Source organism: Suillus bovinus, assembly GCF_016758785.1.
Source record: "Suillus bovinus strain UH-Sbo-P2 chromosome Unknown EDB93scaffold_15, whole genome shotgun sequence".
Lineage (NCBI taxonomy): Eukaryota > Fungi > Basidiomycota > Agaricomycetes > Boletales > Suillaceae > Suillus > Suillus bovinus.
Window position 1 is genome coordinate 372,272 of NW_024542071.1, and position 26,933 is coordinate 399,204.

Consider the following 26,933-nt stretch of genomic DNA (forward strand, 5'->3'; position numbering starts at 1 on the left):
CATTAGGTGCAGGCAGTGTGGACATCGCGGGTGCAACCTACGCTGGAATGTGGCGGATTACTGGTTTGAATGTCACGCAGGGGCCCCGTCCTGCAACCTATTCCTGCCCAGGATCAAGATGATGAAGTTGTCGAGGGGGACATATAGGCGGCCCGTGCATTCCTGAGGTCCATCTCATTCAAGTATCTTATGGCGCGCCTTATGCAACTGTAATTTACCGTCCGATTTCAGTCAATAGGATTCATTGCCCGCGGTTCGACTTCATTGTTCATAGGTTATTTCTCATGTTCCACAATATATTGTGCTTGGCTCATACTCAGGCTCGGGCCATTCTTGCTTTGCACATTATTGCATGAACCCTGCTACAGCGGTCAATTCTACATTCCACACTTCCGCAGTCCACACTTCGGTTCCTCATATATAACCCTCATGGAGTTCCCTGATACCGACGCCAAACCTTTCCCATCTGCTCAAATCAAGTCTTCCCCATCTACCTCAATCAAACATGTCCTTCCTTTCCCCCCATACAGTTGACTTTCCAAAGCTGCTCTTGGAAGACATGGAGACACTCGCGGTCAACAGACTGTCCTGGATTGCAGGATATGACATTGAGAAACACGTAAGTACGTTGTACGTTTTTACTGATCTTCAAACCAACTTTGGTGTCCAGGGATGGATTACATTCCAGGGTTTGTATTGCGATGAATTTGATTACGATCAACATGCGTGGAGCAAGCTGGTCAAGGACCAACAGACTAAGGTACGGGCGGGAGTGATTCTGGGAACATCGTCTCGCAATCTAACGCGTTTGTTACAGACTCTCATGCAATCCGTATTGGATGCTATTGGATGTTTTCCTGGCATTCCACAGTCAGTGAAAGTTTGGAAAGGCCTGGTGTGTTTTGAAGGAACATTCCTGCGTTACTCTCGTTTACATTTACCATTTGTAGAATGTCCTGCTGAAAGGAGCCCCGGGAACGGGAAAAAAGACGGTTGCTCATGCTGTCTGCAACATACTCAAGCGCCCGATGCTCCCCATTTGGGCCAATGATATCCCAGACCTTGCCAACGTGCAACCTTGGGCTGCCAAACTAGCATCGGTATGTACCATATGCAGGACGCGATACATCTCTGACGCGACGTGGTGGTTGCTTAGCTTGCGATCAAATGGAATGCGGTGTTGGTCGTAGACCGTGGAGATGTACGTATCGTCTTTTAAAGCTTCCTATATATCCCTTCTGATGATACGTCCCACAGTCATTCATGAAATTTCAAGTACGTTCTTGATCGTTGTACTGTTGATGCTGTACTAGTATAGCTAATTCTTCATCAGAACCGCGTCGAGATGATGATTCAACAGTTTGAGTCGCCCGGATGTATCTGTTTGTGGCCTGCGGTGTTGTCGGACGCGCAGCAGGCAATATTCGGGCCGCTCACCGACAGTGCGTACCCTGGCTATTTGGCCTGACTACATCACTTACTTTTCCCTGTGGCAGCCATCGAATTCCCCGATCTCGATCGGGCAGCCCGTCGCCAACGTTGGCTACTACTCTTTGGCCGAGGTGACCTAGCGGAAACTATCCCTAGCGGCGAACATGTATTTGTCCCTACCGTGAGGGACACAGAGGCGTGGACCTTACTTCGAGAGATTGAGAAAATATCTTGGTACAAACTCGATGGTAACGTCATGTTTAACGCTGGATGAACTAATGGCAAGTGCTGATGCAATGCAAATAGGAGTGCAGATCGAAAATTTCATGAAATTGGCCACAAGGTCGGCTGGGTAAGATGGTTGATATTTTGAAGTTGTTCCTGACGACTAATCAGTGCCTCACAGGGGACAAAAACCAACTCCACAGGACATAAAGGAGTATCTCAAGGAATGGGATGCGCCGCTTTCTGTACGGAAAAAGATGTCTCGGTTTTTTGCTCTTCGTGAAATGCATCGACCCGACTCGGCGAGTGACTCGTGATGGGACCATGTTCTCAAGCACAGTGAAAATGTTGTACCTGTTTGACATACGTGCTTGATGCCTTGTACTTTGTATATAGCTCAATGAAATTGTAGTTTTAACTGTTAACTTATCATTGTGCATGCGAAATACCCATACGCATGTCATGAAGGGGACGGAAGACTTCGCCGGCCCATCAGCTTCTTGCTTCTTGCATGGCCTGGAAGATACTATTACATCGTTTCGTACAAGCTCACCGCGTGCGGCTTAAATGTTATTGATGCATTGGAAAGAATATCTGAACATTCAAATACTCGAGCGATAAATCGATATAATCCATTTTATTCTATGTGTACGTAGCGGCGGTGATCCGCCAGTCCCCGACATTTAAAGATTAATTATCACTCACGGTCACTCACTTACTGTTGTATGCAAACCTGTGAAAGCGACCAACATCTGTGCTCGAATTTGATAGCCTGATCGACATGGCAATCCCTAATGAGGATGCTCGAGCTTCCGTCCCTAACAAAGCCAAACATACTTCATGGTGAAATATTTTCCGAACTAGCCCGTGCACGGTGTATTGCTAACATAATGCCATTTGAATAGATTTCCATGAACCTTCAAGTAACTGCATACGCGCGTTGCTACAGGCGGAAACATGTAGAGCTTACGATTTCATCCCGTAGTGAAAAATTGCCATCGCGCTCATTGTCGATGATCGACCAGAGGCTCTCATAGTCACCATGTGCGTAATTCTGATAGAATTGATAGCAATACCTGCTTGACTTTTTATATCACCTTTAGATTGCTTGCTTGCGAAGCGTCTTTATCGGTGTCGGGCAGCTTGGTTTAATAAAATACAGTCGGTCAGATCTGGGCTTTAAAGGTACGCTGAGTAGTCTTATTAAGTGAGACGGTCGAAGGAGGATGCTAGCTGTTTTGTTCAGCATCTCTGTACATACCGTGCCCCATCTTCGTATTACATGCATCAAATTCATCGTGCTGATGGTCATCGCAGGTCATTTTTATCGCGTGTTCAAGCTATGAGATCAAGAGGTTAACGAGGAAGACGCGTGATGCATTCATTAGGCCCGCATGTATCAGCTGTACTCTATAATTGTTTGGTAATTGTATATTATACCTTTGTGATGCAAATGCAGCGACATTGGTGGCATTGATTTGATCCTAGGTGAGCAATCGGAGTATTCGCAAGAGCATTTACACTTGTATTGCCTCCGGATATGGGCAATTACTTTGTGGTTGTGGACGTGATTGTGGATGTTATGGTACGTCCACAGTAGCCCAGCATTTAAATTCTGACATGCAGATAACCTTCACCATCAGACACACCACCACCACCACTACCACCTTACAGTATTTGCAACGTTGCATCTTCTCTATATCAACTATGAATTCGTTCAGGAACATTTTCCAAAAGTGAGTCTACCGTTCTCGTGCTCTACTCGTCATCATCATACTAATTAATACACCTCAGGTCCAACGATGACCGGAAGGCGTCGCTGAAGCACTCCAAATCAATGACATACTCACAACACCCACACTACCATGGGCCGACTGACGCAAACATCGACTCATGCACGGACTTGCTGGACAAGTCTTCCTATTCCCCTGAACCAACTGAGCGCGTCCCTCGACGTGGTTTCAGGGCGCTTTCTTTAAACTCAAAGAGCTTCAGGCCTCAAGTGCCTGTAAAGCAGAGGTATGTTAATCAAGCTTCAGCAGATGTACTGCAGATCCCTAACGACCATACTTTCATTGTCAGACTGGCAGAACGTATTCGCACCAAGTCCAATGCTGGTCGCTTAAACATCCCTCCTCCATCCGCCCCTGCTCCCCCTCTTCCAAACCACCGCTACCTTCATCGAGTGCTCTCGCGCTCCGCATACAAATCACTCGTAAACATTAGTGAAGTTGCGTCCCACGTCGCCGTCCAGACTCTGGCGCCAGCCCATCCCAAATACGATGAGATTTTGCAGGAGCAGGACCCGATTGTACTCCGTAAAGTGATCAATGATCATCCCTTATCGCCTGTTTGCAGCGAACACTACCCAGAACATATGCATCCCATGCATTTTGACATGGACGAGCCGCAGCTCGGATCTTCCAAGACACTTCAATTCTACATCAATACGGCATTGGCCCAAGGCCGTCCCTTGGATGTACGCGCAGGTGGCCGTTACCGCCGTATCGTTGACGCGCATGACCCGATGGACATCGTTTCGGAGACTGGATCTGATTGGGATGAGCGGAGTGGAGAGTAGTGATTTTATGGACACCAAAGTTTGTTTTGTGAAGAGAAGTTTGGCGCTAGTTTATCTACTCGTATATGATACCTATGGATATGGATATGATTTATGTAACGAGGTCTATTTACCATCCGAACGAGATCATGTTCAGTAGGACTCATCGGAGAAATTTTTAAATTGATTCGATTTAGTAGCATTCACTCATACACGGACTCGGATCCTCCAATATATGTTTTCAATAGTCAACATGGCCAACGTACAGTACCAGAACAGATGAGACATCCGCTCTCTTGGATTGCGGCCTGAAACCTACCAACAAATAATTGTGTACCTTTTATCACACTTGGACATTTACTCACGTACAGATGTTTGTCGGATGTGCATCATGGCGAAAGTGGTGTACACAGCAGAGCTTCTCTTAGATTGACGGGGCTCAAAACCTGCTGACAACGATTCTTTTCATCGGAGCACCCTTTGACACAGAGGGCAGAGCTAGTAGGTCAACTCATGAATTAACAGAAGGAGGGGACGAAAGAGCATATCGCAAGACTGAGGAAACAGTAAGCGGCATTGTCTGGAAAAATATATCACCGAGTGGAAAAGTGTAACAAACTCGCGACAGTAAGATGAGAAGCGAAACAGTGTACAACAGGGGCCTGGGATGATACAAGTGAGTCATGACCAGGCTGAACTGTAGTCGGTACTATACGAGGTAGCGGTCGGACGCAGACGAGGAGCAAGACAAGGTGAAGATGCTATCGACGGAATGATAAACGATACAGTTTTGAAGAGATCTAGAGAAATGCACGCTGGACGATGAAAGGAGGAGAATATTTAGTACACGAGCGCGCTGGATAAACAATGAGAAACGAAAACAAAACGATGAAAGACTGGAGGGAGGAGAGCGCGAGTCACGCACGAGTTCTAGATTGCAGTCGATTTAAGCTGAGATGAAGGGTACCCATTTATATGCATCTAATGATCCATTATCTTCAGCGACATGAGCTAATTCCGGTAACTTCTCGATGTATTAGTTCGTTCGGCGAAAGGGTTGGGCCGAGAATTAGGTTTGCGATCGACACTAACATAACACTCTTGAACACTGAAGTGGAGTGTAAACGCATGCTCGCGTGGTCTTGGCTGTAGTGAGCTCGCCAATGTTAGTAGAGTGTAGCAGGTTTCACCTGCCAGTCGGAGCTGGTTCAAGATTGAACCGGCGGCCACTTTGTGCACTGGCAGTAATTGCAGGGTCACTGGCCTAGCCAAATCGCAGACATGTAACGAATGAGATATCAAAGTAGTACCATGCATCAATGACCTAGACCACTAACATCAGTGAACTCATGAGTTCGCGATATTGTAACCATGATAACTATAGGAATATATAATTCTGTTTTTGCATGAGGTTTTCAGCGATGGACGATCTGAGGGCTAGTAAGTAAACATTTGAGATGAGAAATTATGTGGACGAGTTGTGAGCAATGGGACATGCCGATAATCGTAATACGGACCACATCTCATCTTCTTCAAGGCTGTGAAATTATAATCAAAAGGTAAACACGGTTGAGCATAAATCTACTTGCATACTGTCATTGCCAACACATCAGGCTCGAGCTCGACAAAGAATCAACACACCCAGACTGTCAAGGGATCAGAGGCATGTTCGATCAGCCCACATAGGACCAACACACGTTCTGTCAAGGGATTGTCGACGCGTTCGGTCAACGAGGCTTGAGATTGACAGAGGATCAACACGATTACGATCTGTCAAGGGATCAGCGAGACTTGAGCCCGACAGAGGATAAACACACTAAAGTTCTGTCGAGGGATCAGCGCAACCGCCAGTCGCTCAGCCGCCATGCAATCAACAAACAACGACTGCGTCGCCAGTCGGAACTACACCATAAACCAGACGACTGCCCAAACCCATATGCTACCTTGTGGCAGGGTCGGATGTCCGGTCGTTTTCGTTTATGGTGTTGGCACCGACTGGCTCACGGTCAGTTGCCTGATCACCGGTCTGTAAGGGCGGGTTGTATGGGCTCAACCATGCACCTCCCCGTTGTGACAAACATGACGCACAACAGGCGCTGAGCTCCCCGCAGCTCGCTCCTGAGAGCTCGTGTATCTATAACCGTAAATTGGCAGACTATCGAAGGATCAGCGACGTGTTCGGTCACTGAGGCTCGAGGCTCGACAAAGGATAGACACACTGAGATTAGCGTAGTTTTGGAGAGTGCGTTGTAAGATGGCTCTTGATGAAGGTACCGCATTTGGCTCGAACGCGAATTGACAGAAGACGTCTTGGAGTTCGTTTCGATCGATGGAGAGGAGCGATCTCTGTCAGAGTGTGGGGATATGTTCTGTCCCTCCTGTTGTCGTTTTTGTTTAGTTATGCGTACCGTCGAAGCTGAGGTTGTGCACGCACGTTTGTGTTTTCCGAGTCAACGAAACGACGTTTCGTTTAGAATCGATTCACAGGTGGTGATAAGATCCGTTCTGCTCCGATCGATGAACAGTCGACCAAAGAAATACAGCGACTAAAGTGGAAACTCAGACATCGAAAGCTTTACTGTATCCAAATCAAAGGATCTCACTCAGAAAGCACGATAACAGAGATCGCGCCCACGTATGCCCCATCAAAGATGCAAGTTCGATTTTGGGCGTTGGTAGTGGTGCTAAAGCCGTGGGTGCTGACGAATTGCTGGAAGGCTGAGAAAAACCTTTGGTCATGGTAAGGGTATTCGTCGAGCCACAAGCAACAATAATCAATATTGGGCATTGAGAAAGGTTACTGTTCAACTCGGCCATGAGATCGAACATCTTGTGTATGACTGGAAGTCGTTCTTCATCATAAAATTTAAGCAAAGATGGAGGTGAGATACCTTGTGCGGTCAGCGCTGATTTCCACTCTAGATTGAACTGTATCATCGCAAGTCACTTGAACGGAAATATGGTCACTGAACCTGCATCTCGTATGCTTGAGTTGAAACCTTGCCCACCACTTCGGGAGCTACGCGGGCGAAATCTAGGATTGTGCATGTAAGACAAGATGATAATTGATCACCCGCTATCATGACTAAGTGTCTTCACCATCTCCATTGTAGGCCTAAAGAAGTTTTCGGCATGTGGGAAAATCGAAGAGTGTCCTGGCGGCGGCCAGAGTGCTTCTGTGCTGATGTGTTTGTCTGGAATCATCGTGTTGAACAATTTTCACTTTCACGACAAGAAGATGTACTCTACAGCCTGGAGAACGGCCAAGAATTAGAGAGCACACTAGCCTGCTATGAACGACTTTCATGAGTGTGAATGTCCGCCCTGGAAAACCATGTGTGCCTTACAACATAGATGCGTACGAAAACGTCAATCGCCCAACTTTGATAAATATCTTCATACTGGGGGGCATTCGCGAATCCAGTGTTACAGAAGAACCCTTTGAACTAGTTAGTAGTGTCCGACACATAGTGCGTTACTTCAATGGACAGAAATCGGAATGAAAAAAAAACCACGTGTATTTGATGGTGAACAATAAAACTCCGAGGCAGCCTCCAAGACAAACTTCAGCGCCACTCCAACAAATCCCCCACATATATCCCAAAGGAACACTTCCCCCAGTGAAACAAATGCAACAATCAACCCCCAGTCCCTCAGCCGACCATGCAATCAACAAACAACGACTGCGTCGCCAGTCGATACTACACCACCATAATCAAACGACTGCCCAAACCCATATGCTACCTTGTGGCAGGGCTGGATGTCCAGTCGTTTTCGTTTATGGTGATTGGTATCGACTGGCCCACGGTCAGTTGCCTCATCAACTGACCACTCGCCGGTCTGCAAGGGCGGGTTCTATGGGCTCAACCATGCCCCTCCCCGCTTCCAACACACAGCAAGCACAGCAGGCGCTGGGTCCCTGCGCAGCTCGCGCCTAAGAGCATTGCGAGCGGAAGAAAGCGGAGAAAAAGGAGGATGAAAGAAAACAAGAGCTCGAGGACGACGAGTACACCGAGGATGTACAAGCCCACATCCGTCACCTGCCGCGGATGTCACAAGGTCATCATCATTGACCAACGCTCCAGATACTATCCTGGACTATGGGTCAAGCACAGGGGAAAGTGCCCCGGCATCCGCGAGATAGAGGTGAGCTAATTTCTCAACGGATAGAATGAGTAACTAACTAAATCCTTTAGGCCGAGAAAAGACTAACCATCAGAAGAGATCGCTTTCTTCTGTCGAAGGCAGAATGGCACGCGCCAGCCACTTCCTCGTTTGACAGCGAGCGGTGAAGAGTCAGACGAAGATGAGTACGAGGTGATGAGATTCAACAGTAAGTCAAGTCCTCGACGGGAGAAAAATCATTTGATTCACCACGAACTCTAGCATCGGATGTGCGATCCTTCCACTACTACTAGGAAAGAGGAGAAAAGTGACTGGTGTACCGGTACGCCACGACGAAGGAATTCGTGGATAGGATTTGCATCTTAAATATTGTGGGTGAGCATCGAAGGCGAAGATCCAGAGCGTGCTTATCAGGCATCGGAAGTCGTTCACTTACCAGTACCGAACGTCTACGTCCCTTTGTAGATTTCTGTGATGAGATCACAGGAGAAAGGAATGATGATGATCCTTTGTGTTCAAGATCAAAGCGTCTGGATATCGCCGCAAACCGATTTTGAGTGGTCGGAATGAACCGGCGCACTTTTCTTTGTCTTTGTGGTTGCTTTGACTTGCTTTGACTCTTCACCGGACCGTACATTCGTTCCTCACTAAACCCACTTCTACTCCCATTATTTGCAGTTGAACGTTTCGAGAGGCTTGGTATATCGATGGTTGAAAACGACGTCCAATTATCTATCTTCATACATGACATGCTCTCACCCCAACTCCTGTTTGCTTAACCTCACTGCTATCGCATCGGACGAAGCTGACAACCCCTTGTTCCGCAAATGAACTGACGTGCCGTTCAATTTGTTATGCTGTATTTCAGTCTTTCGAGATCTGCGGCAACGGCGACAGCTCAGCTGATGGTTCTTCGAAACTTCAAGGTCTAGTCTTTACTGTCACGAAGTCTTCACGTGGAACATGACCCGCACCTATTGCCGCCCACCCCCGCCCACGCCATATTACCGGCTCCAACACCACAGCTGGCATATATCTCGACCGACCTCACGGTGCTGTGTATAGCGTCTCGGATTGCAGTCTGCGGCGTCGCTGTGACGATGTTAACGACAGAGGCTCAGTCGAGCAGTACGTTGTTCACGCAGAAATAATACAGATTCAAATTGGTTCTTGATCGCTGCACACACGAAGTGCGACACCTTTAACAGCGAGAGGGTCGTTGTCTCCTGCCTCTGTAACACCGACTTTGAAAGTTCTGGGGTATGATAATGCCTTAGTCTCTACAAGCCAGCCTGAATAGAAGGAGAGGGTTGGTCAACCTACGCATAAACTTTGGAATGAACATGTGGGTGATGTCTTTTTAACTCCTTCAAATTCATTTACGCTTTATCAAACAGACGTCCTAAATCCATGTTGGGCGAATCGTCGACGCGTGCAGCTAGTTCATATGCCGTGGGACGAGATAGTTTTTTTCTTTCTTGTCTGCTGCGGTGCAGACGTTTTCATCTCGGCACGCTTATTCACGGACCACATTCGGGATAATCTTGCTTTCAGAAAATACCGGACCAGATGTTGCCAATGCAGTGGTAGGGGATATGACAATCTGTCCAGCCGTTATGAATATGACTTGCTGGGCAACGACAACATCGTCTCCTCAAAGTCCAGACTCCTGATTGAACCAATATAGAGCCTCGAAATCATGTTAAATATTCGACTTCTGTATTTACAGTTGACATGTTGATTTAACGCATAATGTTTACCGACCACGTTGCTCGATTGATTCGCTACCTTCTAATATACCGTGGCAAGAGGCATCTCAGTCGCAGTAAGCTCCTTCGCTAGCAGGCTATAAAGCATAGTTAGCAGGCGAGGTCGAATCGTTAATCTAAACCTCTTACCGCAACATCACGAGCGTATCGGAACAAGATACCCCTCCGTTCCCTGAGGGCGCTCTTGCCCGAGACTTCCCATGCTTTTCTTCGGTGCGCTTTCTCTTCTTCTCCCACTTGCCAGTCGATGGTCCTACTCTTCGCATCAATGACAATAGGATCGCCGTCTTCCACAAGAGCAATTGGACCACCGAGGGTCGCCTCAGGGACAACGTGACCTGGTGAATCGGAAATAAGTATTCGTTTTCGAATGAAGTTGCGTAAAAGATGCACCGATGATGAAACCTCTGGATGCTCCAGAAAAACGACCATCCGTGATGAGCGCAGTTGAGTTGCCCAACCCAGCACCCATAAGAGCGGCGGTGGGACCTGTGCGTAAAGGGATTAGTGGGACTGTAGGGCTTGTTTAAATTGCAACTGTACCCAGCATCTGCAGTTAAATGTGAGCACGGAGGATATGATGTGAAGGATAACATCCAACCTCTGGCATTCCTGGCGCGCCCTTCGGTCCTTGATATCTAAATATCAAGACCGTTCCAGGCTTGATGTCTCCACGCTCAAGTGCAGGGTAAAAGTCGGGCACACTTAAATATAAAGTATATGAGGCAGGCTAATCAGAAGGTCTCGGGTTACATCGTACCTCTCAAAGCATTTGGCAACACCCTAAACCACCATGGTGTTCGTTAGCTATGACGTCATGGAATCAACGAACAACCATGAATCACCTCAAAGCGCAAACCCTCCTTCCCTGTAAGCTTGGCGACAGCGGTTCCAGGAGCCAAGCTACCTTTGAGAATAGTCAAATGACCAGAGGGCTTGATAGGGTCTTCTAGCTTCTTGATGATGTCTTGGTTATCGAAGTCGAGCTCCGGAACATCCACGAGGTTTTCAGCGAGGCTCTTTCCGGTAACAGTCATCTGGCTACCATCGATTAGATCTGTGTTCTTGAGAAGGTATTTGATGATTGCGGGTATGCCACCAATTTTGTGAACGTCTTCCATATAATACTTTCCAGATGGTCCTGACAATACTGTGAGAGAACGCAATCGACTTAGAAATTTGGAAGTACTTCAAATCAGCAAGGTATGGAGTCCTGTCTGAAATCATCTGGAAGTCGTCGATGGTTAATGGAACATCAGCGGCACGGGCTATAGCCAACAAGTGAAGAACAGCGTTCGTTGAGCCACCAAGGACATTGACTATGGTGATTGCATTCAAGAAAGATTGACGGGTGAGGATATCTCTGGGCTTCAAATCAAGCTCCAGTAGACGTTTCATATACTTGGCGACTTTGAAGCATTCCTGTGCCTTCTCTAATGCGCAAGTTCAAAACTTACATGAGACAGAAAGGTTTTCTAACTCACCAGGGTACATTGCCGGTGTGCTCGAGGAGTAGGGAAGGGACATGCCCAAGACTTCAAGAGCAGAGCTCATGGTGTTGGCCCTTGGACATATGAGGAGGTTTCTGTTTAAAAGCGGCGGAACACTTACGTGTACATACCACCACAGGCACCAGCGCCAGGACATGAATGTCTGACGACATCAAATCGCTCCTCATCGTTGATGAGGACCAACAGCATAGGCACCTGATTCCAGTTCAAGGCTTTGGGGTATTTGGAGGTGGATAATCACCCACCATAAGACTCGAAAGCGTCTGAGATGTTGACAGTCCCGCCTTTCTCGAATCCCATGGAAGGGCAATCGACATGGCGCGTCCCGACCTGAATTGTACCACCGTACACGATAATAGTTGGCCTATTGTGTCTAGCGGCGGCCATCAAGACACCAGGCATGTTCTTGTCGCAACCTGGTATCGAGATATTGCCATCATAATGTTGCGCCTTACACAAGTCAAATAACTTGAGCATCCAAGAGGCTATCAAACGTTGGAGTCTCTCACAAGTGTGACCTGACAAAAAACCGAATTAGCGTGAAATTAAAGCCTCAGTGAGGTCATTTACAGCTTCAATAGAGTCCGCGATGAGATCACGACTTGGGAGTCTGGTATGCTGTATGAACAAGATATCATACCAGTGACTTTTATGATACGCACGAGTACCGCATTCCTGAGCAGATGCAATCAGACATGTCAAAGGGAATTTATTAAAGACGCCTTACCATCTGTTCCCATTGTAATAGCATCACTACCTAACTTCAGTACATACTCATTTAGAAGATGACCAGACACACCTAACACCGATGGTGTTGAAGGTTAAACCAACTAAGCCTTCCTCCGTGCAGCCCTCCTTGACTTTTTTGGACAAATCGAGCTACAAAAGTATTAATCTACCAGCCGCTCGCAAATAGGGAGCAAGACACACAAGATGAGAATTGCATGGGTTACCTGCAAAACACACTTCAGTACCAACGTCAGCACACAGAACTGGTATTATTACCTTCCCACCAGATGGGTGATATACCGATCTAGTGAATTGTCAAGGCAATGCGAAAACTACAAGTTGGTATGAGAGTACTTGGGGCTTGTCCATATCTTCCTCCGTCATACCAACGGCATACACTATGTTATACCTTTATTAGTAATCGCACGTTGGGTGTCATTCAAGGCAAGGACTTACACATAGCCTGGGCACCTCCCCGAGCCTTCGAGCGCAGCGTACATTAGCAAATAGAATTAAGAGGGACGAGTAGTCGATACCTTGTCTTGTGTCAACTGACAGGATATCTTGTTGAGCTTTCCTGGGGTGGACACCCCAGTAGGACGAGGGACGGAATGTCTGGATGGCGTTGCAAGTGAGATATAATATATTTTGGTGGATGGTCAACTTACATCTCTACTCCAGACATGATTGACGTTGAATGAAGGTGGATATTGCTAGAAGCGTATTTCACCGCGTCTCTTATATTGAGGGGATGCATCGTTATACTCGGGCCGAATGAGCCTCGATCACAAGGTCCCATGACCTGAGCCGAGCAGATTATCCATATGCATCAGCTACACCCATGACGGTTCGAAGATGAGAATTAGAGATCCAGCCTTTCACGACAATGATAAGTAGACTCATGACCGCCTTCTCAGAGAAGAATGAGCTTGAGGTACGTCACTCGACATTCTCGACGTTCCATGGTATATTAGGCCAGCCAATTGGCCATCTCGTGTTAGCGACCTACTAATAGTAGTCCACTGGCAGAACAGGACTAGTACGATGGTCGAAAGAACGAGGTTATGATAGTATTAGTCGAAAACTGAATGGGACATTCGGCCGTCTGCAGACAACTTCGAGCGACAGTGAATTCAGAGACTCATCACGATGCCTACTGAGGGATGAAGACAAAAGCAAATCGATCAGATGAGCTGAAATGACATTCCGAAATAGATCGGCTCTGATGTTATTTATAGGACCCGGCAAACTGCGTGGGAGGGTTCTACTCGTCCAGCTCCGACAACCTAGTACTTGCCCGTGACTCATGCCGCCATCTCTTTGCATCCAGCTCTCGACACCGATCTCGCCCCCGTTCCTGGCTCCTGCGAATATAGCTATGTCGCCGCTGTCGGTCGGTTTCTTCTGTGGAACAGCGCGGTACGTCCGCGCCAAGATCTAGCTCCAGATTCCCCATCACGGTCGCAGTCAATATCACCTCCCTCATTGCCTCTTCATCCTTGTCAGTCATCTCTACTAGCGCGGCCTTCACATTCTTTCTTCGGCGATTTCCACTATCCTGGATTTTTCCTTCTTATCCTAGCTTGCAGCTCCACCTCGTACACACTGCCCTACTATCAATGTTTACATACATGTTATTGCCATTGTCAACGCGTCCCCATATCACCAGCAAATCAAAGATACGAGAGTTTGAGTTGATTCATGATTGAGATTTCATCATATGTAAAGGACGAAACATTCCAAATAAATGCTACACTACACACCTAAGTTCTGTATGGGAGGTGATGGCAAACACGAGGGAGATGGGCACGCACTACGAGGATGAAGAAGCCAAAAAGTGGTGTATGGGGGGTGCTGTCCACACTCAACCATATGCATCGCTTGCGGTTACTCCAATCAAGGTCCGTCCGTCGGTGCTAAGCGCTGATAAGTCGAGCAACTAGCTCGGCGATGCACGTTTAGGTGAGGTGAACAACGCAAAATAGGTACGCGCGAAAGTGGTGAGCTGTCCAATGCCAATGCCATAGGCTCCCTTACATAGCCGAGAAGGAAGAGAAATGCACCAATGGTTTCAGGGCGGTTTTCCGAGTCGTCCGACATAAACAGTCTCTCACTAGCAGTCTGAGGGTGAACGCTACCACCATCCAGGGCTACAAGCTTAATATAGACTGTCTCGCGTGACCAACGGTATAGGCGACGACGACCAGGTTTTGCGAGTGGGGAGCTGAACATAACGTTCCTGGGCCCGTTGCGCTGGAATTATTGCTGTGAGGACTTTGGAAGTGATGGAAAGATTCGGCCGTGTCTTCGGGATTCCACAAGATGTGCCCGCCAGCAACAAGTCGTTTCAAAGGTACTAGTCCCATTCCTACATATGGGGATCATTTCGAAAGAGTGAATGTCAACCTTGAACTATGTGTGAGCTCTGTCTCTCAAAAGTTGCACGCGCTTAGAAACAGGAATGCCTATTGTTCGTGTTGGGGCCAGGGAGTAACCGTTGTCCACTTAGTCAACGATGTACTGGAGCTCGGAAGAGGACATGTACGTCTGGCAAAGGGCCTTACATACCTGCAAGAGGATCGTCAGACTAAAAGTCCATCTAGGACAGCAATAACGTACCAAGAATATTTCAGTGTCACAAGGTCAAAGGGACGGGTAGGCGGCACGTATGTTTCACCGTGTCACGTGCAGACTTCACATCTTGAAGTTTCGAAGAATCATCAGCTGAGTTGTCGGCGTGGCCACAGATCTCGAAAGACTGTATTATAGCATAACATCATAACAGATTGAACGGCACGTCAGTTAATTTGCGAAACAAGGGGCTGTCAGCTTCGTCTGATGCAACAACAGCGAGATTAAGCGGCAAACAATAGTTGGGGTGGGAGCGTGTCGTGGATCAAGATTTAACCATCGATATATCAAGCCTCTTGAATAAAATAAACGTTCATCTGCAAATAATGCATGGGACTGGAAGTGAGCTTAGCGAGGAACGAAAGTACGGTCCGGTGAACTGAGTCAAAGCAAGTCAAAGCAACCACAAAGACAAAGAAAAGTGCGCCGGCTCCTTCCGACCACTCAAAATCGGTTGAACTTGCGGCGATATCCAGACGCTTTGATCTTGAACACAAAGGATCATCATCATTCCTTTCTCTAGTGATCTCATCACAGAAATCTACAAAGGGACGTAGACGTTCGGTACTGGTAAGTGAACGACTTCCGATGCCTGATAAGCACGCTCTGGATCTTCGCCTTTGATGCTCACCCACAATATATAAGATGCCAATTCTATCCACGAACTCATTCGTCGTGGCGTACCGGTACACCAGTCACTTTTCTCTTCTTTCCTAGCAGTCATGGAAGGATCGCACATCCGATACTAAAGTTTGTGGTGAGTCAAATAATTTTGCTTCCGTCGAGGACTTGGCTTACTGCTGAATCTCATCACCTCGTATTCATCTTCGTCTGACTCTTCACCGCCCGCATCAAATGAGTAAGTGGCTGGTGAGTGCCATTCTGCCTTTGACAGAAGAAAGCGGTCTCTTCTCCTGGTTAGTTCTTTATCGGCCTACATGATTTAGTTAGTTACTCATTCTATTCGTTGAGAAATTAGCTCACCTCTATCTTGCAGGATGCCGGGGCACTTTCCCCTGTGCTTCAGCCATAGTCCAGGATAGTACCTGGAGCGTTGGTCAATGGTGATGACCTTGTGACATCCGCAGCAGGTGACGGATGTGGGTTGGACGTCCTCGGTGTACTCGTCGTCCTCGAGTTCTTGTTTCCTTTCGTCCTCCTTTTTTCTCCGCTTTCTTCCGCCCGCAATGCTCTCAGGAGCGAGCTGCGCAGGGCTCAGCGCCTGCTGTGCCTCGCGCGTATCGGAGCGGGGAGGTGCATGGTTGAGTCCATAAAGCCCGCCCTTGCAGACCAGCGAGTGATCGCTGATCAGGCAACTGACCGTGGGCCAGTTGGTGCCGACACCGTAAACGAAAACGGTCGGACATCCGGCCCTGCCACAAGGTAGCATGTGGGTTTGGGCGGTCGTTTGGTTTATGGTGTGGTGTTGACTGGCGGCGCAGTCGTTGTTTGTTGATTGCATGGCGGCTGATGGACTGACGGTTGATTGTTGCATTTGTTTTACTGGGGGAAGTGCCCTTTCGTATGTATGTGGGGAATTTGTTGGAGTGGCGTGAAGTTTTTCTTTTGACGCTGCCTCGGAGTTGTATTGTTCATCATCAAATACACGTGGTTTTTTTTCATTCCGATTTCTATCCATTGAGAGTACTGGGCGTTGAATACTACTAACTAGTTTAAAGGGTTCTTCTGTAACATTGGACTTGCAAATGCCTCAGGATGAAGGTATCCTCTTGATCTATCAAAGTTGGGTGACATTTTCGTACGCATTTACGCTGTAAAGCACACATGGTTTTCCAGGGTAAACATTCACACTTATGAAAGTTATACATCGCAGGCTAATGCTAATTCTCTTGTCGCTATTCTAGATGAGTTGTCCATTCGAAGGTTCTCCAAGCTGTAGGGTACATCTTCTCGTCCTGAAAGTGAACACGGATCGTTCCAGAAAAACACGCCGGCACAGAAGCACTCTCCGCCGCCAGGACGCTCCTCGATTTTCCCACATGTTGAAAACTTCTTCTTTAGGCCTACAATAGGTGAAGACACTTAGTCATGATAGCAGGCGCTCAATTGTCATCTTTTTGTCCAGTGTCTTTATATGCACAATCCTAGATTTCGTCCACGTAGTTCCCGAAGTGGCGGACAAGGCTTCAACTCAAGTACACGAGATGCAGCAGGTTCAGTGACCATAATTCCGTTCAAGTGACTTATCGATTCATACAGTTCAATCTGGAGTGGAAATCAGCCCTGACCGAAAAAGGTATCTCACCTCCATCTTGACTGAAATTCTATGATGAGGAACGACTTCTAGTGATACACAAGATGCTCGGACAGTAGCTCTCCTTTGGACTCCATTTCGTCGTTCCATTCTCTTCATCACTGTGGGGTGAGGCCATGTATGAGTGAGATGCGCTACCCTTGAGGCGAATTTCCTACTCATCGAGATATTGTTCCCACGACAGCGACAACTTGCAACTACTCGGCTCGTAAGACATAGAGTACCGCACCGTAACACGGTATAGAAATTCTCTCTCATTGCAACTGCAGTTTGTGAGCAGGTGGTACCAATGAGCGCTGAGATATGCTCATGTGAAATGGGACGTCGCTGAGGCAAACTGGCGGCGTCTACCCCCACTATCAGGCCAGGATCCAGGCTGCACTCATGACACCTGCAAGGATATTCCAGTGTAGCTGCAGTGGCACACAAGGAATATCATTTATTTTTCGAGTTCACGCACCGAGTTCACGCACTAATGCTAATTTTATTGTACAGGTCGCGTGGCAGACCTTAAAGATCGGTTTGCATGTGTCTCGCAGGCTTGCCAAGTCATAGCATCTCCTCCAGTCTTCTGAAGAGGAAGTTGTCGAGGATTGGCTAGCTCATGAATTCGTCTCTCGTGCATTGAGGAAAACAGCGAAACAAAGGTATTCGATAGCTCGGTATCATAATACAAGCACAAGAACGACCCCATTAGTATCGCCGGCGCTCTAGAGATGGGGTAATGATTGAACTGATTGCACGAATAAAAAAAAATTGCAGGAAACCCTGACCGTTCCGGTCAGCGAAGGTTTGCTGGACTTCTTAGGGACAGATGAATGAGTGCTGCCACGGCGTTGGCAACCGCAGAACAGAACTTCCTGCAACCTCCAGTTCCTCCCAACCTGGGCACGCGGCCATCACATTCGATGCATCTGTCGTCTCACACCTGTCTTGGTATACTTGCCACTCGTGTGGTCGACGGGTGTGACTGCCCACCGCTGATCACCTATGACGTATCTGATTACCCCATATACTATGATGATACACTCTATCACCCGCAATATCACACCTATCATGGCCGCTCAAATCGCTCGTCTCTCACCACCGTTCCTATCATTCCTATCACGCTTTCTCCATCGGGTTTTTTGCACGTGATGGCGTCTCAGTTATCATTGATGTGACTTCACATCTGCTTACTTCCGTATGAGTGAGTCACAGATATCTGGTTAGCCACTGTGCTTCTGCACCAGTTCACTTCACACGCTCGCAACAAGGCTATCTCATAATTTGGTGCCTGAGCTTGGCCTGAGCACTGAGCACTTCAGATGACGGTCACCTGAAAACGTGTCTGGCCAGCGGCCCGGCGTCGGGTTAGAAGACATGGCGTGTAAAGACAAGCCAAGTGACTAACGTCACTATCAAGTGATGCCGAGAGATTTGTCAGGGAATTTCTTGATGAAGCATAGCTGGTGCCAGTACAATGCCGAGGAACAGAATCAACTTCACTCCATTGAAGCTCGTCCACACGCGTGTTTCGTGCCTTGAATAAATCAAGATTACAATGGGCCAACATATAAGTCAAGTAAGTGGGCTATATACCGGCCCCCCTTGCTGTATTCTGATGCAGCTGCTTCTGGCCGGCAGACTTCTATCTTGACAGGTTCGGAGCAGAAGTTGATCTCATATTTCAGTGATGCCCTGTGGCATTGCTATTTGCTATTGGCAACCCTAGATGGTGGCATGCTTGCGCCACTGCTCTTCAAGTTGAAAAGTTTTTATCTTATCGGGCTGGAGCAGAACCTAATTTCTTTTAGTTACCTCCCTGCGCCCTGTGCCCAGGGGGCCTGTATCATATCATGCTAGTGTTGACACTCCTGGGATTGACGGAGACGAATGCACTCTTTGGCTGTCTATTTACCTTCTGTCCATTCTGGTCACGGCGCCAATAACTAGCAATATAAAATGGCCCCTCTTTAGCTGGCTTTCCCTCCAGCAATCTGCTACATCATCAACTGTATTACATACCAGGTCGGTCGCCTGACTGATCCCTCACGAACATGACGTGACTGACACCGTGTTGCAGCTTAACCGCACTCATAACCACCATCATGTACAACAACAACACTGAGCAATGCAACTGCACCTCCAAGTGAGTTTTGCCTTGCGACATTTCGATGACGGGATTCTGACTGTTTGTAAACAGCTGCAACTGCCAAGTTGGTTCCTGCAGCTGCGTTAAGAACTAAACACCACGCGCAAGTGCACTTGCCTTGCCGTATATATAAACACAAATATTTCTGCTATTTGACGTGACTTGTACTGTTTGTATTGAAAATGCCAGAGTTGTTCCAGTAAAGCGACGTTGAGTCTTGATAAATTTAACAGTAAAGAGTGCAATGTCGTCCGGAATTCCGAATGACTCCTTGAGCTTCATTGAAGGGGCGTTCAGCAATTTTGAGCTAGTAGGTCACGTGATGTCTAGCGACGTTTTCTCAAACTTTGTCTTCTGCTAGTATGCATTTTTGGTACTAAGTAGCTGTTGCTACCGCCAGTTGCGCTTTCACGTGTCCTCAGAGATTATTCTCTTATAGTCTCCGCGGTGGAACTTAGCGAGTGCCTCTTTCTAAAACTTTGGCATTGGTGTCCGAGTCTTTGCTTCGGTGGCTTCAGCATGGGACTTGACACACCTTGGACATCGTAAGAATTGAGCACGCCTATCTATACTCAGGCTCATATCTGCCTGGTTGCTAGGTGTTGTAAGTGGTGTTCTCACTATCTCGCTACGACCTAAAGCAGCAGTTGGTGGTGTAGTTCTTCAGCCTCGCAGCCTTCTCGTTTTGGCTATTTGAATCAATGTCGCACCCTGGAACGTGCCTCTGCTGTACAAGTCTGATGGGCCCACTGTAAATGAGGCTGTGGATGGATCGAGTCGCTTCTGTCCTGTTGACTCATCGACACTGCACGGTGTGGATGCCATGTGCATGGTATAGTTCCCTCCTTTATAATCCTTCAGGACTTAACAGGTACTGCAGTGTTTCATGACCTTCAGCACACATCTTACTCTGAAGTTCTAGTTTGAATATATCCCTCGGCCATCATTATGCCTCGTCGTCGACGTGTCACCTTCGAGTCTCCAAGCTCATCAAAATCAGCAGACTTTTCTCCGGCGTCATCTTCCCCAAATCCTCAAGTTGAGATATATGCTCCCAGTATCGAGCCCTTGAAAGGGAGAAAACATAAGCGTAAGTCGTCGGGCAACGTTAGTGACCAAAAGACGAAGAGTTCAGAAAGTTCACGATCGTAAGTCGTTGTGTGGTACAGCACAAGAATGGACTTAATCTGGCATTTTCAGGCAAAAAAAGGACAAGTAAGCATATGAAACACTCGTCATCTGAATGCCTCACAATGTGCATATTGTTTAGTGAGGAGTCAAGCTACCTAGAACACGCCCAGGACCCAGGAGAGACACAACCCAGTAGAGCGCAACAAGTCGTCATTACTAGTATGTGATATCAATCGCCGTTTAGCACATATTGACGATCTCCAAGCGGTTCGCGCAACTGACCCCACTCTTGGTCTCCGACAGATCCCAACCGGCACTCATGCGGTAGTCAAAGCTGACGGTGTCGAATACCAGACAAGCAACAAACCGCATCTCGACTTCGACATACCTATCTCTCTTTTTCAAGATGTAATCGATTTGCCTCCCACTGGTCATCCAGACCGACCCATCACCCAATTCCATCTTGCCATTGCTCTCTTGTCTAGCTTAATTCAAATGGATGACCATGTCACTGAAGACTTACCATCCGAAGTCCTCGATGTCTGCCACATCAATAGCCATGTTTACGGATCAGCTTTGATCGCAATTGAATCATTCGCTTTACATTCTACTGGAAGCACGTATGATCTTAGGAAGGAGCGGCTCGCCACATCCATCCTTCCGTTATCGTCGAATCAACTTACTCATCGAGTAGAGCGGTGTTTGGAGGGAGATGAATCGCGTGCCTTAGATGAAATGATATCCCTTCTTTATGATGTACTGGGATACTACACCGCCGAGCATGCTGGTCGAGGGCGATTGCTAGGTAATCTAGCTCTAAAGCTGCAAACTCGCTTCGAGCGTCGAGGCAACAACAAAGACTTGGATCAGGCTATCGCAGTTCAGATGGAAATGCTTTTCTTGTGCCCTGTCGGTCACGCAGATCGGTCTGGGGCACTAAATAACCTCGCCACTCAACTCTCCGCCCGCTTTGACCACCAAGGCAACGACAAAGACTTGGATCAGGCTATCGCATTTCAGAGGGAAGCGCTGGCCTTGCGGCCGGTGGATCATCTAGATCGGTTCATGTCGTTAAATAACCTCGCAACCCAACTTTCCACCCGTTTTCAGCACCGAGGCAATGACAAAGACTTGGATCAATCCATCGCAATTCAGAGGGAAGCGCTGACTTTGCAGCTGGTCGGTCACACAGATCGGTCTGGGGCACTAAATAACCTCGCGAATCGAATCTTTAACCGCTTTGAGCACCGAGGCGATGATGAAGACTTGGATCAGGCTATCGCACTTCTCAGGGAAGCGCTGGCCTTGCAGCCGGTGGGTCACCTAGATCGTTTCTTGTCGTTAAATAACCTCGCAACTCAACTTTCCACCCGCTTTGACCACCGAGGCAATGACAACGACTTGGATCAATCTATCGCACTTCAGAGGGAAGCGCTAGCCTTGCAGCCTGTCGGTCACATATATCGGTCCACGTCCTTAAATAATCTTGCGAATCGAATCTCCACTCGTTTTGATCACCGAGGCAATGACGAGGACTTGGATCAGTCTATTTCACTTTACAGAGAAGCACTGGCCTTGCGCCCGGTTGGTCACACGGGTCGGCCCTCGTCATTAAATGACCTTGCAGTTCGACTCTCCATCCGCTTTGACCACCGAGGCAATGACGAAGACTTGGATCAGGCTATCGCACTTCACAGGGAAGCGCTGGCATTGACCTCGGTCGGTCACACAGATCGGCCCACGCAATTGAATAACCTTGCGACTCAACTCTTCATCCGTTTTCACCAGCGATGCAACGACAACTCGGACGGAGACCTAGATCAGGCTGCCGCACTTTATAGGGAAGCACTAGCCTTGCACCCGGTCGGTCACGCAAATCGGTCCATGTCATTAAATAACCTTCGCAGCTCAACTCTTCTCCCGCTGCAAGCACCGAGGCGATGACAAAGACTTGGATCAGGCCATCGCACTTCAGACGGAAGTGCTGGATTTGTGCCCGGTCGGTCACATAGATCGGTCCAGCTCACTAAATAACCTTGCAAATCAACTCTCCTTCCGCTTTAGCCACCGAGGCAATGACGAAGACTTGGACCGGGCTATAATACTTCACAAGGAAGCGTTGGCTTTGCGTCCGGTCGGTCACCCAGATCGGTTCGGGTCATCAAATAACCTCGCGGCTCAACTCTGCTCCCGCTTTAAGCACCGAGGTAACAGAGAAGACCTTGACGAGTCGCGAGAGACCCTACGCTGTGGCCTGACTCTGTTGACGCAACATGACGCCCGTCTATTGGTGGCTCATGAGTCGCTAGCTAAGGTATATCTATCATTCCATCATTCAGGGCTTGACAGCATTGGCGCGGGTGATGATACGGACAGTTTCAATGCTGCCATGCATCATATCAAGGCAGCAGCAAACTGTTGTCTCCGGTGGTTTGCTGTCCCGCATGCGAGCAAGTCTACTCTGGTCTCGTCATGCTGATGAAGCACTGGACATGGTAGTCGACTGGAGGCTTATGCGACTTCCATGCAACTTCTCGACGCTTATATGTCCACGACAGCTTCAGGTATCTTCTCGTCATAGAGCCATGGCAGAACTTCTCACCTACACTTGCCGTGGAATGCTGCATCGTGTGCTCTTCGTAGCGGTGATGTGCCTCGCGCCTGTCGAGCTGTTGGAACAAGGAAGGACTATCATTTGGACCCAGATGACACGACTCCACACTCCTCTTGATAAACTCCAGACGCGCGGCAGTCACGCAGCGGCCCTGGTGAAGAAATTCAGAGGCCTCAGTTCTCTCCTTGATAAACCTCCTGCGGACTATCCAGAAGCAACTCAAAGAGTCAATGTAGAAAGAGAAGAAACCCGGTACAGACGTCTAGTGGAGGAGTGGAATGGAACTGTAGAAGAGATCCGGAAGATCGAAGGCTTCTCTCGCTTCCTCCTTCCCCCGCTATTCTCTGATCTTCAAGATGCAGCTCGTGATGGGCCTATCGTCGTGCTCATCGCGAGCAGGTCGTCTTGCCACGCCATTATCATCCCGCACAAACGACCTCCAACCAGCATTCAACTCCTTACCGATTGGTGGAAACTCGCCAAATTGATGATCGCACTCCGAGAGGCAGTCAAAAAAGAGGCCAGTCCTAAAGGGAACCAATCAAGGCTGATAAAAGCTTTGAGAGAGTTGTGGGACGACGTTGTCTGCCCAGTGGTCGAGCATCTGGATGTATTTGCACGACGAGGTTCCAGAATATGGTGGTGCCCGACGTCTTTCTTTAATTTCTTGCCTTTGCATGCCGCTGGCGAATACAGGGCAAAGGGAAAGTCCCTTTCGCAGAAGTATATCTCTTCATACACGCCATCGCTCACCGCGTTGATCAAGGCTCGCGGAATTCATGAAAGGTCCCCGCCAGTACCCTTCGTTGCCATTGGTCAGAATCACCCAGCCGGTGCCTCATTCACTTTGGATGCTGTAGAGCCTGAGCTGGAGTTGGTGCGGGGACTTTTGCCCCCTCCCCCTACTGTTTCCTTCTCCAAGGTCACCAGCGTTGATGCCACGAAATCAAGAGCGCTATGTGCATTGCAGGACAATACTTGGCTCCATCTCGCGTGTCACGGGACACAGAAAATGGACGAGCCCTTCAAGTCGGCCTTTCTTATGCGCGACCAACCGCTTTCGCTCCTTGACATCACACAAATGAATCTGTCTCAGCATGAATTTGCATTTCTTTCTGCCTGTGAAACTGCAGTCGGTACCTTTAGTACGCCCGACGAAGTGATACACCTAGCGGGCTGCTCTGCAATTCGCTGGGGTTCAGAGCGTCGTTGGGACATTATGGAAGGTCAACGATAATACTGTGCAGCGCTTAGTCGAGGCATTCTACAGAAACTTTTGCGGGGATGGCAAAATGAATTCCAAAAGAGCTGCCCGAGCGCTGCACCAAGCAGTCCAGTCATTGGCTTGTGACACGGACATGCCCTTGGACCAGCGCATAGTGTTCATCCATATTGGCATTTGACCAATTCCGTGCGTCCTCCCACCTTGTTGGTTAAAACATTTTTGAGACAATCTGACGCCTTCGCATGTAGTCATGACCACGCTCAATCTGTTCCCGAGGACTTTGATATTCCAGACTCTGGGATCGTATACCGTCATGATGTGTATACCCAATTTTGATTTCAATTTGTATTTTCCAGTTCTCTTTTTTGGGGGGCTCGGCTACTTAATTCTTGCATCGGCCTATTAGTCTCCAATAACGGCCGGCCCTTCAGTGCATCGAGGAGCCGACTTTTGGCTACACCAGCGTTTGAACACCTCCCTAAATCCTGCGAGACTCATTAGTCACAGGCATTCGTCACTTTCAGTGACAAGTATGCGCTACGATGTAAGCATGTACTGCCAGACAGTTTGCGATCACTGCTTTGATGACTTACTTATGCATTGCACCCGAGCTTACAAGTCAACTTCACTCCATTGAAGCATACCCACACACGTGTTTCGTGCCGTATAAATTAAGATTTCAATGGGTCAACGTGTTGGTCGAGTGAGTAGCATATACAAGGGCTCCGTTGCCGTATCCATGCAGCTGTTTCCGGTCGGTAGACTTTGATCTTGTCAGGAGTTGATCTCTTGTTTTAGTGGTACCCTGTGGCATTGATATTGGCAACCCTGGATGGTGGCATGCATGTGCCACAGCTCTTCAAGTTGAAAGGTTTCTATCTTGTCGGGCTTTGGCAGAACCTAATTTTTTTTTTTAGTTATCTCCCAGGGGCCTGTATCGTATCATGCTAGTGTTGACACTCCTGGGATTGACGGAGACGAATGTACTCTTTGACTGTCTGTTTATCTTCTGTCCATTTTGGTCACGGCACCAATAACTAGCAATATAAAATGGCTCCTCTTTAGCTGGCTTTCTCTCCAGCAATCTGCTATATCACATACTAGGTCAGTCGTCTGACTACCCCCTGATAATGACGCGACTGACACCTTCTTCGTCTTGCAGCTTAACCGCACTCACAACCAGCATCATGTTCAACAACAACTCCGAGCAATGCAACTGCACCTCCAAGTGAGTTTTGCCTTGCGACATTTCGATGACGGGATTCTGACTGTTTGTCAACAGCTGCAACTGCCAAGTTGGTGCCTGCAACTGCGTTAAGAACTAAACACCACGCGCAAGTGCAGTTGCCTTGCCGTGTATATAAACATAAACATATGATATGCCGTTCGACGTGACTCTTGTACTGTTTTATTGAAATGCCAAAGTTGTTTGTTCTAGTCAATTCCGATCTTGATGAAACTGACAGTAAAGACTCCACTGCAACATCGTCCGAGTTCGGAATTTTTAATAGCCCCTGAGGTCGGAAGCCCGCTACTTCAATTATAACTGTCCATGGTGCAATATCCTCGGGTCTAGACCAAACGACTTGCTCACTTGTCACGGTGAGCACTTTAAAAAAAACATTTGAGCACAGTATCCGAGTCGGCACCCAATGCTGTATCACACATATATTTGGAGTACGAGTGAAACTGTTCTAGAACATTAATCTTCCTGATGAGTCCGTCAGGTCTTCGACGAACAGAAGCCGCATCTTAAATTTGACCTGTGGCACCGGTCATACCACCCAGCGTGGAAGATCATACCCATGGGAGTACCAAAACCGCCATTAGCGCTGAGTAGTACTGGTAGCTTGTTAAGGTTATACTGAGATAGACTGATAATCATAGATCGGCGCCGCAAGGGTTGGCATCACTGGGGGCAAGATCAAGATCATAAGAGCTGACCAGAAGGTGAAAGACGAGAGCATCGTGCTCGCGCATGTGAACCTGCATGAGTGGAGGTAAGAATAAGACAAGGCCGGCCCTTGCAACGAGGAGGCGCTAAATTCGTTGTTCGATGTCCACACGGTTCAGCCTGGAAAACACCCGTGCATTTCTTTTTTCAATTCGTTGGAAACGCTATCGGTTGGTTGGTTCGTATATTGTTCGATGTACCTCCTTCGATGTTTCAAATTGATCAACGGAGACTATGGGACAAGCGACAGCGAAGAAAAACGAGGCGTTGTATACATATCATCTTCAGAGAGCTACACAAGTCAGTCCTGCCTTGCGTTTGATGAAGGGGCATGCGAAGTGTGCAGGTTCGAGGTCTTTACTATCAAGATCGGACTTTACTAGAGCAACTTTGGCATTTCAATAAAGCAGTACAGGAGTCACGTCGAACAGCATATCATATGTTTGTGTTTACATACACGGCAAGGCAAGTGCGCTTGCGCGTGGCGTCTAGTTCTTAACGCAGTTGCAGGAACCAACTTGGCAGTTGCAGCTGTTGATAGTAGACAGTCAGAATCTGGTCATCGAGATGATGTCGGAAAGCAAAACTCACTTGGAGGTGCAGTTGCATTGCTCGGAGT

At 47.9% G+C, this 26,933-nt stretch overlaps 8 protein-coding genes across 8 annotated transcripts; 5 read left to right on the forward strand and 3 right to left on the reverse strand.

Moving 5' to 3' along the window:
- The first annotated feature begins 254 nt into the window (after positions 1-254).
- Positions 255-2,283, forward strand: EDB93DRAFT_1134383 (uncharacterized protein). Its single transcript, XM_041449069.1, is given in 15 exon segments — positions 255-383; positions 399-619; positions 671-759; positions 783-785; positions 820-895; positions 951-1,100; positions 1,157-1,201; positions 1,258-1,275; positions 1,334-1,442; positions 1,497-1,679; positions 1,738-1,750; positions 1,761-1,783; positions 1,838-2,051; positions 2,063-2,068; positions 2,079-2,283. The coding sequence occupies 12 exon segments, from the start codon at positions 506-508 to the stop codon at positions 1,864-1,866; spliced, it is 852 nt and encodes a 283-aa protein (XP_041309585.1). The 5' UTR covers positions 255-383; positions 399-505; the 3' UTR covers positions 1,867-2,051; positions 2,063-2,068; positions 2,079-2,283.
- Positions 2,284-3,122: 839 nt separating this feature from the next.
- EDB93DRAFT_211633 (uncharacterized protein) lies at positions 3,123-4,352 on the forward strand. The gene is made up of 3 exons (XM_041455722.1): positions 3,123-3,392; positions 3,451-3,675; positions 3,739-4,352. Exons 1-3 carry the CDS (start codon positions 3,277-3,279, stop codon positions 4,235-4,237), a joined length of 840 nt encoding a protein of 279 aa, XP_041309586.1. The 5' UTR covers positions 3,123-3,276; the 3' UTR covers positions 4,238-4,352.
- Positions 4,353-6,080: 1,728 nt separating this feature from the next.
- On the forward strand, positions 6,081-8,375 carry EDB93DRAFT_1134406 (uncharacterized protein; the record flags this gene model as incomplete). Its single annotated transcript, XM_041449070.1, has 3 exons — positions 6,081-6,240; positions 8,029-8,068; positions 8,113-8,375. 3 exons carry the CDS (start codon positions 6,081-6,083, stop codon positions 8,369-8,371), a joined length of 459 nt encoding a protein of 152 aa, XP_041309587.1. The 3' UTR covers positions 8,372-8,375.
- Positions 8,376-10,025: 1,650 nt separating this feature from the next.
- Positions 10,026-13,567, reverse strand: EDB93DRAFT_1134438 (dihydroxy-acid and 6-phosphogluconate dehydratase). Its single transcript, XM_041449071.1, is given in 18 exon segments — positions 10,026-10,187; positions 10,240-10,448; positions 10,504-10,599; positions 10,705-10,814; positions 10,939-11,280; positions 11,300-11,543; positions 11,595-11,674; positions 11,722-11,783; positions 11,806-11,816; positions 11,867-12,071; positions 12,192-12,231; positions 12,342-12,374; positions 12,421-12,500; positions 12,552-12,574; positions 12,627-12,654; positions 12,705-12,748; positions 12,874-12,965; positions 13,019-13,567. The coding sequence occupies 18 exon segments, from the start codon at positions 13,147-13,149 to the stop codon at positions 10,158-10,160; spliced, it is 1,860 nt and encodes a 619-aa protein (XP_041309588.1). The 5' UTR covers positions 13,150-13,567; the 3' UTR covers positions 10,026-10,157.
- A 665-nt stretch (positions 13,568-14,232) lies between these two features.
- Positions 14,233-14,572, reverse strand: EDB93DRAFT_1134446 (uncharacterized protein; the record flags this gene model as incomplete). Its single annotated transcript, XM_041449072.1, has 3 exons — positions 14,233-14,355; positions 14,388-14,500; positions 14,537-14,572. Coding segments are annotated over 3 exons (258 nt in total), but the record flags the coding sequence as incomplete, so codon positions are not given.
- A 790-nt stretch (positions 14,573-15,362) lies between these two features.
- Positions 15,363-16,577, reverse strand: EDB93DRAFT_1134451 (uncharacterized protein; the record flags this gene model as incomplete). Its single annotated transcript, XM_041449073.1, has 4 exons — positions 15,363-15,726; positions 15,780-15,905; positions 15,966-16,456; positions 16,558-16,577. The coding sequence occupies 4 exons, from the start codon at positions 16,575-16,577 to the stop codon at positions 15,695-15,697; spliced, it is 669 nt and encodes a 222-aa protein (XP_041309590.1). The 3' UTR covers positions 15,363-15,694.
- A 2,255-nt stretch (positions 16,578-18,832) lies between these two features.
- EDB93DRAFT_1134474 (uncharacterized protein) lies at positions 18,833-19,531 on the forward strand. The gene is made up of 4 exons (XM_041449074.1): positions 18,833-19,171; positions 19,192-19,266; positions 19,322-19,387; positions 19,442-19,531. The coding sequence occupies exons 1-4, from the start codon at positions 19,095-19,097 to the stop codon at positions 19,482-19,484; spliced, it is 261 nt and encodes an 86-aa protein (XP_041309591.1). The 5' UTR covers positions 18,833-19,094; the 3' UTR covers positions 19,485-19,531.
- A 317-nt stretch (positions 19,532-19,848) lies between these two features.
- Positions 19,849-24,372, forward strand: EDB93DRAFT_1327240 (CHAT domain-containing protein; the record flags this gene model as incomplete). The annotated part of the gene is made up of 7 exons (XM_041455082.1): positions 19,849-20,261; positions 20,313-20,538; positions 20,591-20,605; positions 20,661-20,740; positions 20,787-22,384; positions 22,452-22,811; positions 22,861-24,372. Exons 2-7 carry the CDS (start codon positions 20,339-20,341, stop codon positions 24,370-24,372), a joined length of 3,765 nt encoding a protein of 1,254 aa, XP_041309592.1. The 5' UTR covers positions 19,849-20,261; positions 20,313-20,338.
- Positions 24,373-26,933: the final 2,561 nt, after the last annotated feature.

Coding starts and splice junctions, on each gene's coding strand:
- EDB93DRAFT_211633 (XM_041455722.1), top strand. CDS start 3,277: ATGCAGATAACCTTCACCATCAGACACACCACCACCACCACTACCACC. Junction 3,393..3,450: donor TTCAGGAACATTTTCCAAAA/GTGAGTCTACCG, acceptor AATACACCTCAG/GTCCAACGATGACCGGAAGG. Junction 3,676..3,738: donor CAAGTGCCTGTAAAGCAGAG/GTATGTTAATCA, acceptor TTTCATTGTCAG/ACTGGCAGAACGTATTCGCA.
- EDB93DRAFT_1134438 (XM_041449071.1), bottom strand. CDS start 13,149: ATGGGACCTTGTGATCGAGGCTCATTCGGCCCGAGTATAACGATGCAT. Junction 12,575..12,626: donor ATCACCCATCTGGTGGGAAG/GTAATAATACCA, acceptor TGTGTTTTGCAG/GTAACCCATGCAATTCTCAT. Junction 10,188..10,239: donor GATACGCTCGTGATGTTGCG/GTAAGAGGTTTA, acceptor TATGCTTTATAG/CCTGCTAGCGAAGGAGCTTA.
- EDB93DRAFT_1134474 (XM_041449074.1), top strand. CDS start 19,095: ATGCTAGTGTTGACACTCCTGGGATTGACGGAGACGAATGCACTCTTT. Junction 19,267..19,321: donor TCAACTGTATTACATACCAG/GTCGGTCGCCTG, acceptor ACCGTGTTGCAG/CTTAACCGCACTCATAACCA. Junction 19,388..19,441: donor CAATGCAACTGCACCTCCAA/GTGAGTTTTGCC, acceptor GTTTGTAAACAG/CTGCAACTGCCAAGTTGGTT.
- EDB93DRAFT_1134383 (XM_041449069.1), top strand. CDS start 506: ATGTCCTTCCTTTCCCCCCATACAGTTGACTTTCCAAAGCTGCTCTTG. Junction 896..950: donor TGAAAGTTTGGAAAGGCCTG/GTGTGTTTTGAA, acceptor TACCATTTGTAG/AATGTCCTGCTGAAAGGAGC. Junction 1,101..1,156: donor GGGCTGCCAAACTAGCATCG/GTATGTACCATA, acceptor GTGGTTGCTTAG/CTTGCGATCAAATGGAATGC.